This window comes from Canis aureus, chromosome 9 (assembly GCF_053574225.1).
Source record: "Canis aureus isolate CA01 chromosome 9, VMU_Caureus_v.1.0, whole genome shotgun sequence".
NCBI lineage: Eukaryota > Metazoa > Chordata > Mammalia > Carnivora > Canidae > Canis > Canis aureus.
The window spans coordinates 13,530,728-13,545,688 of record NC_135619.1 but is presented as its reverse complement, the minus strand read 5'-3'; the positions used below and the strand labels follow the sequence as shown (position 1 = coordinate 13,545,688).

General features: G+C 32.3%; 1 protein-coding gene across 7 annotated transcripts in view; it reads left to right on the top strand.

Annotated features, from left to right (window-relative positions):
* STRN3 (striatin 3) overlaps positions 1 to 14,961 on the top strand; it is a 112,682-nt gene that overhangs the window by 76,810 nt on the left and 20,911 nt on the right. For 5 of the 7 annotated variants that reach the window (XR_013385948.1, XM_077908918.1, XM_077908913.1 and 2 more), the window contains one exon: positions 3,220 to 3,330. The exons of the other annotated variants lie outside the window; for them this stretch is intronic. Coding sequence is in view for 4 of the 5 variants with exons in the window: in XM_077908918.1 (XP_077765044.1) it covers positions 3,220 to 3,330 (111 nt within the window). In the remaining variant the exon portion in view is untranslated. The remainder of the gene's footprint in view (positions 1 to 3,219; positions 3,331 to 14,961) is intronic. 7 annotated transcript variants of the gene reach the window in all.

The window sequence follows — 14,961 nt, the reverse complement described above, 5'->3', positions numbered from 1 at the left end:
AGCAGTTTCAAAAGCAGGCCTAAATAGTGAATGATAACTGTAAAATACTTGCTTTTACTATTTGAGAGTGACCTGATTCTCTTTGTGTAAATGGAAGTAACTGAAAGTCTTTTCCTTATAGATGAGACTGAACTTTAAAGCATTTTAAGTTTCCTAAAGGAGGAAAAGAACAAAATTGTTTAGGCAGTTTCTTTCCTTCACAAATGAAAAGTGTCAAAGATCTATGCAGTGTTTCTGAATTTTTCATTTCTATTCAACAGTGCTATATTCAGTTTTCCCAAAACAAAGAGGATGGATATACAAACACACCTTTATTTAACTCATTTGCTTAAATTTGAATTTATTTACAAATGGGAAGGTGGCGGTTTTTGAGATCTAAGTTACGGAGTAAGACTTTTGTTTTTTTTTTTTTTAATAACTAATGTATCCTAATGAAACCTATCCCAGTACTCACCCACAATGGATAATCTGTTATTTCATATTCTGTAATATTAGAAAGCTGCTCAAATATATCTAATTTTGAATACTTTATCCTATAAAGCCACTACTATTTAGGAAGCTTTTAAATCCTATTTTCTTCTGTTATCTATATTAGGTAGTGTGAGTTTAATTTTGGTAGTTTTTAGTTCTCATAATAAAAAATATTAGTCAACATTTCTAATTTTGCTCTTTCTCTCATGGAGACTTGGCATTTTGAACATATTTGATTATTTTCTCTTCTACTTTGAAACTGTGATTTGTAGAAATTTATAGAACTATAAAATGTAATTAGTATCTGAATATTTGTATTTAAGTATAATGGATAATTAAAGTACTAAATATTTGCATAAAGTGAGGTTAGTTACATTTTTATACTACATTAAGTAGATTATATAATTCCTCTGCTTTGATAGTTAGAATTACCATAGTAGAGTTTTATGTTTTTGTGGTTTTGAGTTGTTAAGGGTCATTTTTTTGTGCATGCATATTTGTGCTTTCTTTTAAACAAAGTTCCCCTAACTGATTCAACCTCATTTCTTGGTATTTTTTCCCCCCTAGATTTTTATAAAACAGAATTAATATGTAGAAGATTATGCTGCCTCTTCCCTTTTGCTCTTAACTATTTCTTATAAGCAATATCAAACCAACTGTTATTACCAGGCAAGTTTCAGGATGTTTTTTGTGCACATATGCATTCACCAACCTGTTCTTTGCACTGCTTTGAGTTAACCTTTGTTTTCTAGACTTTAGGTTATCTTGCAAGTAATACTTGTTTTTTTCCTTAGGCTTATCCTTTTCATTCCTTTTGCTTTTTCACTCCAGTACCCTTTGTTACTTGAATTAGAGTTACTCACAGCTTTTTTTTTTTTCTGAGGTCTCTTAAAAAACTATTTGACTATCTTACTACAGTCTTCTGTCCTATGATATTACCTGTGTAAAGTTTACACCACTTAAGCTTTTTTCTTTCTTTCTTTCTATAGGTTTAAAAATGTGTTAATTTGGTTTAAGTGGTCACCTTTAAAAATAATTGCTAGCTTTATTAAGATGAATACAAATGATTAATTCTTTAAATCTCTTTTTGTGAGTATTCATGGAGTTCACAGAATAATTTCTGGTACAGCAGTTTTCAATAAACTTCATGACTAGAGTACACAAAAAGTGAATTTTGTCTTTAAATCAGTATTACCACAGTATTACAAACAGTATTAAAATTTGCAGATTTGACAGATAATCTTATGTATAAATTTCATTTTGAGCAACCTAGTTTTAAGTAATTCAAGTTGGTAAATTGACTTAAAAGCTTTGAATTTAGCTTTTTATTATTAACTGCTAAGATCATAAGATCATAGGTACTCCCATAGGGGAGAAAGTTATAACACAGTAGAAAAAGGCTCAAGTTACAGTAAGTGAATTTCTACATGACATTCAAATATGAAGATTTCTTATTTTTACTACATATAGCAATCTTTAAGGGGTGGTGGTGGCTTTTTTTCTATTCACTGTATGGATTAGGCCAGTGAGGCCTAGGCAGTTTTTTGAGAGTTGTGATGTAGAATATAATGAGTTATCAAAAATTTAGCAAGTATGTTTTTCCTAAAATCTTACTATTCTGTCAGCCTGTTGATCAACTTAGCCTATATGTTTTGGTATAGTTTTTCTTTAGTAGGATGGTTATAGAAACTCCTAGTTTGTTGCTCTATGATAGAATGTTAAACTTTCTAATAATATGGCTGTTTTAAAACTAAACAAATGAAGAGAAAACCCTTAATACTTAAAGTAATTCTAATAGACTTATTTTTATTCTGCTTCATTTTAATATTGTTTTTCTTCTAGTTTACTAGAGAGTAAAATTTTTCCAGGCACAAGTATTTACTTAAAATAAATATAGATTTGTTATTCAGCTCAAATAGCTGAAGTTTCATCTTTAGCAGATGTACAGCAATGTATGTTTTCACTTCTCCATGCTTGTCACTGCTTTCATCTTACCCTAAAAAAAATCAACTCAAAAAATTCTTCAGTGGAATTTGAGTTTTGTTTTTTGTTTTTTTTTTTTTTGTTTTTGTTTTTGTTTTTTTGCTAATCTTAGTTGTAGACCAATGGAAGAAGGTAATGAGATGTTGAACTATTTGGGTGGGGTGGGGGCCGAGGTGGGATTCTCTGAATGCTTTGTATGTATTATTGGAGACATTGTATTTTGGAATTATATGTATGTATTATATTGGACTAGAATGCCTCTCCATTAGTATAGTTATCCCGTGCATGCAGAAACAGTGTGACAGAAGGTGCATGAATATTTTCATCAATAAAATGGCACTGACCTTTCCAGCTTGCACTCTTATGAGTAGTTCGCATGTAATTCATTCATTTGCTTTTATGATGCTGGCTGAATAATTTTTATGAACATTTTTATAAAGATGCAGTGATCTATTTTGTATAACATTAGTTTTCTAATGTCAGTCCGTTGAATATTAGTCATTGAAAGAATAATAACCCTCAAATTTGTGATTCATAGAAATGAAGTACCATTTAACTGTTAGTATTAACTGTTTAGAAACTTATGAGATGGGCATTTAGAATTTGAGTTGTGAATACCAAAACTGAAACTGCACCTTTAAAGTATTTTGGGTATATGCTGTTATACATTTTTATTATGATTATGTAAAGCTATAACAGTTTACTGCCAACAGCTTGCATTGCCAACTGCTGATTTTTTTTCTTTTAATAATATGCTGCATGTAGATAAAGATGACCTCTCCCCACCTACTGAGGTTTGGGATGTAGACCAGGGACTAATAAGTAAACTGAAGGAACAGTACAAGAAGGAACGAAAGGGGAAGAAAGGGGTGAAGAGTAAGTGCAGATTCTATTATAATTTTTGTATACCAATCTTTGAGAAAAAAAATTCTTCAACTCTTGTTTTTTGTGTGTACCTTTTTTTTTTTTTGGTTTCATAAAGGGGGCAACTAACTCTAAACTTTGTTGTATAATTGAAATTTATTTGATTATAATTTAGATGTGTTATTAATCAAGTGAAAAACCATTTTAAATGTTGATAAGGATGAAGGAAAGATTTTAAGGGAGGTTTTTTAATTTTATTTTAAAAGTTTACCAAATTGTAAGGAATATTGGTCTTGGAATTAAAAGTAAAATAAATTTGTTCAAAAGGAAGAAAGCATAAATTTCCTTAGTTTTGATTAAGTAGGGTGTTAGAGCTATAACCATCTACTATCCAGGTTACATTTCTTAGTTTGGGAATACTTAAATATAGTGACTACAAAAGCTCTTTCCATCGTTACTGAACTTAATCCAACAGCAAACCAGGAGGGCAGCAGAAAAATCTCTCCTGGGTAGTATTTTCTTGATTACTCTGGTGGAAGGCTAGATGAAAGGGTAATCATAGCAGTAAGGTTTGTTTGGTGTCTAGCTGAATAACTTTTTTTCATAATATTTTTCACTATGTTGTATCTGACCAGTGTAGTATAAAAGTATAAATTTAGCTATAGCACTTCTCAGAGATAGGATTCATTTCTGTTTTGTGAATCAAACTTTAAAAACAGCCACATGAAAAGCATCTTCAGACCTTTGAATATTAAATGAAGAAACTTGAAATTTACTTTGGGGAAACTTTATTTTGAACTGGCCATTGGTTGTTGCTAGTCTCACTTTTTTGACTATGTCAAGGACAGAGTGATGGCAAAGGCTAAAACCTTGTAGGCATTCTTTCCATATTTCTTTTTCTGGTGACAGATAAATTAGCTTATAAAATGGCAGGTGTAATGGAAATGGGTGTACTTTTTTTTTTCAGTAAAACTCGTTTTAAATGGTTTAATTTATTGTAGAAGCTAATGAGGGGAATTTAGGGGACTTGTTACACAGTTTTCCTTTATAACATTATACCAATTTGCTATGCATGTGAATGAAAAACTGTTCTCTAAGAAGTTTCAGATTGTACAATGAATTGCTTATTGTATTTAAAAACATTTAGTACTGGGCAGGGGCTGTGTTCAGCTCTAACATCATTTACCTATATAACTCATGCATGTTTAATATAAAAGTAGTTTCGCATGATTGACTATTGAATATAGACATGACAACATTAGAATTTTAGGATTTAGGTCTTTTTAATGAAATGAATTAATTTATTTATCCAGTAATACTAGATTACTTACGTATGTTATTCATGAATTGACTCATTTGCTGAAGATTTATTTAGAAAATGTTAGATAATGTTGCTTTAATTTAAAATACAAATACCACATTCCCCTCCCCCCCAATATGATTAAATCTATACCTTTTTGAGGTTTAGAAAAGAAGATATAAGCCAATTTAAGGTCTTTTTTAGTTGTAGGTTTTAAATGTTTCTAAAAAGTGTTATACTCGCTTGTTTAAGAAATACTAAAGCAAATGAACTGAAACTAAAATTCAAAACCCCTGTAAAATTTTAAATAACTTTTAAGAAATAGAACCTTAGTATGAACAGTTTTGTTATTTGCCTATCTAAATAACTAAATAACGAAAAAACTGACACTTCAAAGACATAATTTCATGTCAATAAGTATTCCTCTGTTTAACATGTTTTCAGGTTTGTTTGTTTTTTTTAACCGAACTACCTTGTTTTTAAATATAAGGATTGGAGAGCTTTGTGAGGTGAACAAAAAGGAATTGCTGTTATATAAATTAGGAGCTGAGGCCCACAGAGCCATGCCTGAGGCTCTCATGTCTCAGTACTGTTTCATTATCTAGATATGTATTGTATTATTTAGCCAGATTGTTTTAATTTTGGTTTTATGTCTGTTTTTTGAAACAGAGACTTTGTTTATATAACCATAAAAATAATATATTCTTGTTACTCAGTATAAGAAGTGTATTATATAGAACCAAAAAGTGAAAAACACCCATGGTCTTAATACTTAGGGATTAATATTTTACATATATCTTTTTTAAGTGTTGTCTTTATATATAAACCTTATTTTTAATTTTTTTAACAAAAATATCCGTTATTTTAAATTCCTTTTTTCTTAATGTTTCACTGTCACCTGAATAAGATATAACTTTGATGGTTACATAGTTTTGCAGTTTGTAGGTTTAACCTGGCCTCCGTTAATTAGACCTTTAGATTGTTTCTACCAATGTCAGTGTCTTTAAGGTGACCTATATATATAAAGATGAGGTTTCCAACAAAATGTCTCAGGAATGAAATGGGACATAATGTGTTTCTTTTCGCACTTGCTTTGTAAATTTAAGTAAAACCCTTTTGCTGTTACATATATCAAATTCACTATGAACATGTTGGCTCTGATTCCCTGATATGAAGACAAAACTTTAAGGACATAAAAAATTGTATTTTTAAGTTGTTGGATCATAACTTCTAATGTCTTAATTTAGGTAAATCATCATATTAATTAGCAAAGATATAGTTTTACATGAAAAGTATAAATCATGAATTTTCTTATTATTAGCTGTCTTTTTTGGGTTTTATTCTGATACTTTAATCAGAATATAGTTTTGTACAAGATAGAATAATTCATAAACTGTAGTCTTTTGATTTCTTTATTCCAAAATGTGAATGAATTATACCCACTGAATCACTTTTCTACAGATTTTTTTCTAGATTCTTGGAAGAAAATTATTTGCTAATTTTATCATATAGATTCAGTAGATGTAATCCAACCTAAATGCCTTTCTTTTTAATGGAAAGAAAAAAGTGGTGAGAGTATCAGCTTTTTAATTTTGTAAAAACTCAACCATGATTTGATTCTTAAATGGAAAGAATTCTGAAATCCAGAGCTAATAAACTGTTGGTTGTCTTCTAATTTGTTTACTTCACTTCTTCCTTCTTTTTTTCCACCTGAGGCAAAAGAAAAATACTTAAATATGACCTTTGCCTTGGATTGTAGATACAATTCAGTATTAATTTTGTACTGACATTTATTTAGAAGCTATCCTTTATTAATACTTCTATAAGTAAAGACCATGAAACTAAAGAGACTTGATGCAGTTACTTCGTTCTCAGGCTTCAAAAATGTTGTTTCCTTTTCTTTTTAACTTTATATTTGGACGTAATTTCATACTTAAGGAAAAGTACTATTGCAAGAATAGTACAAAGCATTCCATGTCATTTTCACCCAGGTTCCCTAATTGTCAACATTTGACCACATTTGCTTAATTTATTTCTCTCTCTGTAAATATATACATTTAATATTTTGGACAGTTCAGAAAATGAGTAGGTTGTAGATGTATTGTTCCTTAAATGGTTTAGCAAGTGACTACAGTACAATGATGAAAATCAGGAAATTAAAAAATGTAGTAGTTATCTGACCTATAACTCCATTTTCTTTTATTCTTAATAATTTCTGAGGGTTCTGTAATTGGGGAAGGGAGTCAAGGGGAGGTTCTATATTTCTTGTTATGTTAAAATTTTGGTCTGGTAGGAATTTTCTAAAAAAGTTTTTGATGGTCTCCATTTTGCTGTATTTTATACCTAAATAAAAACGTGTAAAGCAGTAACAAAAATCCCATCTCAAATGTGAAATCTTTATTTAGAATATGAGGAAAGGAGTTAAAATTTTTTTAAGACTTCCTTTGATTTTTGACTTTTTTGGGTTTTCAACGTGGAAAGTTTAAATTATGGATTGTAATATGTTTTCTTTTGATAGATACTCTTCTGTGGCTTATTGTTACTCCTGTGCTACTTATTACCTTTAATATTGAGGCTTATTAAAATTAGATTGTTAAATATCTTCAGATGATTTATAAGCTTTTCCCATTTCAAAGATTCACATTCTGAGAATATATATGTTTACAGTTCTAATTCTTAGTGAATGAACTCATCTTAGTTTTCCTCATAATTGTCATTTGTCCTAATTTTTCTGTCTTCCCCATGTATAGAAGAATATTGTCATTCCCCTTCTTTACTGGTGTTACTAGAATTGCTGCGCATCCTTTAAGTTGATTGTCAATACATTGGAAAAGGAAAGTCTTTCAACTTTTTCAGTATTTTTAAATAAATTGAAAGTGAGTGTCCCTGGATTGTTTCTATTTTTTTTAATTTTATATTAATGTTTGGCACTTGTTATTCCAGATCCAAGATGACAAACCATCACCAGAAGATGTAATATTTTTGTCAAGTGTGACTTTTGTCCAAATATCTGCATATTGGACATTCTGACATTTAAGGAAAAATTATCTTTTTTTAGCAATAACTTTTAGTAGGCTTTTAAAAACAACTTGGCACACACTGTATAATATCTTGGATATTATTAAGATTTTATTTATTTAATTGAGAGAGCAAGCGAGAGAGAATCACGTGCAAGAGCCTGGTGAGGGGCAGAGGGCGAGAAAGAATTTCAAGCAGACTCTGTGCTGAGTGCTGAACCCCACTCTGGGCTTATTAGCCAATCTCATGACCCTGAGATCGTGACCTGCACTGAAATCAAGAGTCAGATGTTTAACCCACTGAACCACCCAGGCACCCCAAATATCTTTGATATTTAAGCTGCTTCTGTTTAGGAGAGTATAAATTTGAAGAGTCTATGAAACAGTTAAGTATTTTCTCACTTGCATCAAATCAAAGACAAAAAGCAATTGTCTCATAGTAAAGGGATGCAGTTGGTTTTATATTTCATGCTTTACTTTCACAGCTTATGTATGCATGGATGCATATGGGGTTTGAACTCCCCCAACACAGGGCTTGAACTTACGACCCTGAGATCAAGGCATGAGCTGAGAATAAGAGTCTGGCACTTAACTGACTGAACCACTCAGCTGCCCCTGATTTCACTTTTAAAGCAAACAGTTCAGTTCTTCAGCTCATTTTTTTTTCCTCCCCTGAATATTAACTTAGACATTTTGAGAAGGGTCAGAAAGTATTAGATTGATACTCTTTCAATCAGTACACTTTTTAAAACTATAGAATCACTTTGTAGCTGAACTAGTTTTTATTTATTATTATTGTGATGTTATTTTTAAGACGATAGTTTTCGTGTGAACGCTTAATTTAATTAGAACAGTAGTCAGAATGTAGAACACATCTAGCAAGCATGATACAAACTAAATCCTTATTTTAAAATAAACTTATTGAGATCCCTCAGCGGTTTAGCACCTGCCTTTGGCCCAGGGCATGATCCTGGAGTCCCGGGATTGAGTCCCATGTCAGGCTCCTGGCATAGAGCCTGCTTCTCCCTCTGCCTGGTCTCTGCCTCTCTCTCCCTCTCTATCGCACTCCCCCCCCCCCCCCCCGTCTATGTCTATCATGAATAAGTAAATAAATAAATTTTAAATAAATAAATAAATAAACTTATCTTTTCCAGATTGCCTAACAATTGTTTTCGCTTTAGAATATGAAATTTGGAGAAAAAAAAAAAGAATGAGGTTTGATTAACAAAGGGAGGACATATATTCAGAGTAGTGAAAAAAAGTTTTTCTTGGATCTCCTGGGTGGTTTAGTCCATTAAGCATACAACCCTTGATTTTGGCTCCAGTCATGATCTCAGAGTCATGAGACTGGGCCGTGTCAGGCTCTGCACTGAACATGGAGTCTGCTTAGGATTCTCTTCCTGCCTCTCCCCTCACCTCCAAAATAAAATCTTGTTGTTAAGTTAGATAAAGTATTTTTTTCTAGAAGTCCAACAATAATTAAGAATCAGATTTTATTTAATAAATGCTTAGTGAGTTTTCATTTAGAGCCTTGAATATTTTGAATATGTGTAATATTCTTTATAGTAATATGCTTACAGTTTTCTTATTACTACTAATTAGGCTTCAGATGTTTTATTTGAAATTGCATTTTATTACATTTATATTAAACACTAAATAGAAAGAGAATGAAGACATTAAATTTGTAGTTGAAAGATATTCTAAGAACTAGGGGCTACATAAGATTTAAATCTGGTTATGAAATCTGCTTTAATCTTTTTTTTTAAGATTTTATTTATTTATTCATGAGAGAGAGAGAGAGAGGCAGGCAAAGAACACAGGCAGAGGGAGAAGCAGGCTCTGCACAGGGAGTCCGATGTGGGACTCTATCCCAGGACTCCAGGATCACATCCTGGGCCAAAGGCAGGAGCTTAACCACTGAGCCACCCAGGGATCACCTGCTTTAATCTTTTAGTAGCTTTTGAGCAACTAGAATTAAAACAGGATTCTTACATCTTCTACTGAACTTGGCACATCTGTCACACAAAGACTAATGTTTGGCTATAGTGTGAAAAAAAATTTCAGTTACTCCATAATTTGGGATCTTCAGTTTCAACAATAGCTTTCATGTTATTTCCTTTCCTTCCATATTTCTTAGTCTGTGTGTTCAGGGAGATTATGACTTCACATGTGTAATAAAACCTTTTCTTATCTTTATTAGTTTTGGCATTTAGCTATCATGAAATTATCTGTAAGATAATAAAGTCATGTTTTGGTACATACGAGTATAATAAGAATGAGCAGAAAAGGATCAACAAAGGCTTCATAGAGGAGAGCTGGAACTGGTTTGAAGGAATAAGTAGATCTTGATAAGTTGAAGTGCATGCTAAAGATAGAGTGTGTGTGTGTTATAAGGAAACTGCTTTGACTCTAAAATCAGGGAGATTTGTGTTGTGGAGCATTAAAAGATGAGATTGGGTAGGAAAAATAGGATCAGATCATGAAGCACATGCAAGATAAAGTACAAGATTTTAGTTAGCTTTGATCCAGAGAATGTTAAGGGGCCACTTTTTGTTTCTGAATAAGGGGTGATAATTGTGATAATTTTAAGTTAATGTGGCTGTGGTTTTCCAATTTGATTGAAGATAAATGGAGCTGAGAGTTAGGAAAACTAATTAGGAATTTATGGCAGTAATTGATGAGTGAAAGCATAGATTAGAATAAAGTCTACAGAGTAGATTAATCTGAAGAATAATAAAGGAGAATTTGGCGGGGGTGAGTAGGGAAAATTCTTTTTAAAAACAGTCCCGTCCCCATTTTAAAAATTGAAAAATTAAAAAATATATTTATTTTTTGTTATGGGGGGGTACAGAGGGAGAGGGAGGGAGAGAATGCCAAGCAGACTATCTGATGAGCATGGAGCTAGATGTGGGGTTCAGTCCCACAACCCCAAGATCATGACCTGAGCCAAAATTAAGAGCTGCCTGATCAACCAACAGAGCCTTCAGGTGCCCCTACAGGTTGAAGAGGAATTGCTAAAATGTAGTTGCAGAATTTTAAGAATAGAAGCTAAATCAATGGTGATGATATTTGTAAGTGGGAAAATTACAGAAGAGAGCTATTTTGTAAGGATAACATTTTTCTTTCGTGTCGAATTTAACTGATGGTTAGACAGTTTTTATTTTTTGGACAATTTGTTTGCAGTCACACAGTGTCAGGGAGCAAATCCTCAAATAAATCCCCATGATAATTATTTTAGAAAGTTCAGGCTGTTTGGCATATTTCCTACTTCCACACAGAAATAGAGATACTTAAAGCATTTCTGAGAAGTTCTGTCATTTCTGAAGTTCAAAGTTAAAGAGATCTTAACTGCAGATGCTTTTGAGATTTGTGTATTTTGGCCTGAATTATCCAGGCAACAGCTGAAATCCTGCCTTTAAATTTATGGCCTGTGACAGTGTTGACTTTTTAGACTATTAAGAGAATCTCAGAGAACTCATTGGTAAATGAGGCTTTTCAAATTTGAAAAAGTAAAAAAAAAAAAAGAAAGAAAGAAATAGAAAAATTGGGATTGCTTTGTTAATGACACATTTGTGTAAATGTGGCAGAAAATATCCGCATAAAAATAGGGAAACAAATTGCTCCCTTCTCATATAAAAATCATGTGTACTTGTTACTTTTTAAGATAGTGAATTAAACTGGAAAAAGTTAATGTTTTATTCTTAAACATTAATCTTAAACACCAGAATTTCCTTTTGTTTTAAGGATACTTGTATCTGTGAGCTTACAAAAGTTTGGTTAATGACAAGACTCAATGTTATACATAGATATAAAACGTAGTGAATATATATTTCTCCACAGAAATTGTGAATATATTAAGTATTTAAATCTTTTAAGATATCTTTGGAGGGGTGGTTTGGAAAATTGAAGATATATTTATCTGAGTTTTTATAATTAGAACTTCTGAAAAATAGCCTGTTTTGTTAGTAAATTAGTTTTAAAGGCTGTTAGCAAGTCAGGCGAATGAACCTCTACTGCTGGCATTAATTTACAGGGGTCAACAGGACAAAACTCTGTGACATCATAGCTATCTGAGAGATGATAAATTGCTCCTCATCCCTTCAGGATTTTTTTTTTTTTAAATGAGGTGTGGGAGAAGAGATGAAGGGAGAGAGAGAATTTTAAGCGGGTTCCATATTGTGTGTGGCTCAATCTCACAACCCTGAGATCATAACCTGAGCAAAATCAAGAGTGGATGCTTAGCCAGCTGAGCCACCCAGGCACCCACTCCTTCTAATCAGTCTAGGTCAGCCTCTGCTAAAATGACTGATTATGAAGGTGCAAGGGCAGAGGAAGGTACAAAATTTAGGTACTGTGTTTACTTATACTGCAGAAGACATTAATTACAAAATCATGTCTCCTTAATATTGTAAATTTGCTATTTTAACATGCTAAAGATTAGCCTTTTATCTTTAGAGAGAAGGTTTGGGTAAGCTCTTGATATAATTGTCTTAGGGATTTTGGAATTTGGGGCTTTTATGTCTACATATTTTATTTTTGTTTTTAATGTTAAGTGGAATTGTTTCTACCATAGGTCAATTCAGAGTACCTTTCTGAAATCTAACTTTAGCTTACAGATCTAATAGCAGGAAAACAGTAATTTTAAAAAGGACTTTAGGGGATCCCTGGGTGGCTCAGTGGTTTAGCGCCTGCCTTCGGCACAGGGTGTGATTCTGGAGTCATGGGATCAAGTCCCACGTCGGGCTCCCTGCATGGAGCCTGCTTCTTCCTCTGCCTGTCTCTCTCTCTCTCTCTCTCTGTGTGTGTGTCTCTCATGAGTAAGTGCATAAAATCTCAAATAAATAAATAAATAAATAAATAAATAAATACTTTAGTACATATGGGAAACTATTTAGTCATTGTGTCATACTGCTTGAATTTAGTGGCTGATAATAACTACCACTAAACACTAAATAGACAGCTAGATGCCAGACATTATACTTTGAACCTTACATGTAATTTCTAAAAAATATATGGAACAAAGGCTTAATTATTTTAGAATGAAGGAACAGAATTATTCCTTGACTTGGTTCCCAGTATATACTACTTGATAATTTTCTAATGTACCTAAACTAGAAATGTGTAGGAAATAAAAATACTACTTAGGCATTTTTACCAAAATTGATTTTAGCTGAGGATGTGTAGATATACTTGAATAACTTCTAATTCTAGATCTAGATAATTATAGTTCTAAGTATTGAGACTGAATTCTTACCAAAGGCTTATTATAATATAGGAGTATGTATAAGATAATTCAGTATCTAAGAATTTGATGTATAGACTATTTCATTATTTCTGCTTTTGCTATGTAAGAGAATTTTTCTGATGCCTCAGTTAAGTGTTTTTGAATACTTTCTTTTTAAAGAGTTTTCAAGTAGCACATTTGACAGTTAAGGTTAAATTAACTTTTGCAATTTTCCCTTACAGTCATCTCTGCATGTATTCATCATAATCTGTACCAAAATTTGAAGTAAAAATCACTAAAATAATAAAACCAAGACAAAATATATTAAACATGAAAAACAACAGGAATAGTTAAATAGTCTGTTGATTCCTCTAGATCTCTTTTCCACTATTAATTAACCTATTTTCCTGTTTTACTTTAGGAGGTTTTTTTTCTAAAATTCACATACCAACTCCATTATTTTAGGCATTTAGTAGTGGCTTAGCTTCTTTAGCATTTGGTCTGTTTTACCAAATAATACTTGGAAAGCTTGCTAAAGTTTTTGTAGTTAACATAGATGTAAACTGTAGATTTTACAAATTAAAGCATAGTAGTAGAAACAGAGAGAGACCCTTTTAAATGCGTTAAACTGTTGACCTATGGAAAAAGCCAGTGAGGGCCCACACTACACAAAAATCAGTTTAGAGCTCTGAGAGTGTTTATGTGTACTTATTTTTTTAAACTTTTTATTTGTTAAAGATATACTTATTTTGTGGGGGAAGAGAGTGTACGAGTGGGGGGAGGAACAAAGGGAAAGCAGATCCCTGCTGAGCATGGAGCCCGACCTGGGCCTCCCTCCCAGGACCCATGAGATCATGACTTGAGCAAAAACCAAGAGTTGGACACTCAACTGCCAGCCACCTAGGCACCCTTGTATGTGTACTTTCTAAAGAAAAAATTAAGTCAGTGATCTAACTGTTGCTTAATAATGGAAGGAGGAGGAGGCCAATGAACATGAGCTTTATTATACTTTTTAAAGGGTAAATCTTCAGTTAGTGTTTGTTACTTAAAAAGATACAAATTCAGCTTTGACCTAGAGCTAAGAAGGGAACATTAGAGTTCACAATCTCTTATTTCAGGGGCAGTTTCCAACTTTGTTTCTATACATTTTATAAAGAAAAGTCTGTTTTTAACCAAACTATTTTTTTTAAAGATTTATGTATTTATTCATGAGAGACACAAGGAGAGAGAGAGAGGCAGAGGCATAGGCAGAGGGAGAAGCAGGCTTCTCGCAGGGAGCCCAATGTGGGACTCGATCCTGGGATCACGCCCTGAGCCAAAGGCAGATGTTCAACCGCAGAGCCACCCAGGTGTCCTATCAACCAGTATTTTTAATAAAGATTTAAGATATTACCATATCACCATTGACATTAGTGAAATCATCTGTGTTCTTTAGGTTTCATAAAATTGAAGAAGGAAGAGTTAGTTTGATATGGGAACTATAAGTTTCCTTAGTTGTGTCCATAAAAAGAAAGAGGAGCATTAGTTACAGAAGTAAAAAAAACAACCTTGCTCTATGATCCCATTTTGTAGACCCTAAGATTTCAAAAAAAAAGAAATGATAATACAGTAATAGCATTCTTGAATTGCTTGATGAAATCTCTTAGGTTTTATCCAATAAAAAATATCGTAATTTTCTTTATAAAAACTACTAATGATTTTTTTTATGTTTATGCAGTCATTTGCTGCAGGTAGTTAATATAAATAAAATTAATTTATGGAATAGAAATTAATTCTCTCTGCAAAAATACAGGGAAAAATAAATTGAATATTTACTGTGATTACTGTATGCCCCAGTGATGGGTGATTATGGAAAGGAGAAATACAGCATAAAATACTTTTTTTCACATAGGTATATAATAAATACTGAGTGAGCAGTATAGCTTACTATATATAAATAAGTATATGTATATAGGGAGAGATGGAGAAATGTAGTAATATACTTAATTAGAAATGGTTAAAAGTAGTTAATATTATACAGGCACTTCCCTTCACATGCCCCTAAGTTTAGCAAAAGCTGATCAGAAATATTTCTGCAGGGATCCCTGGGTGGCGCAGCGGTT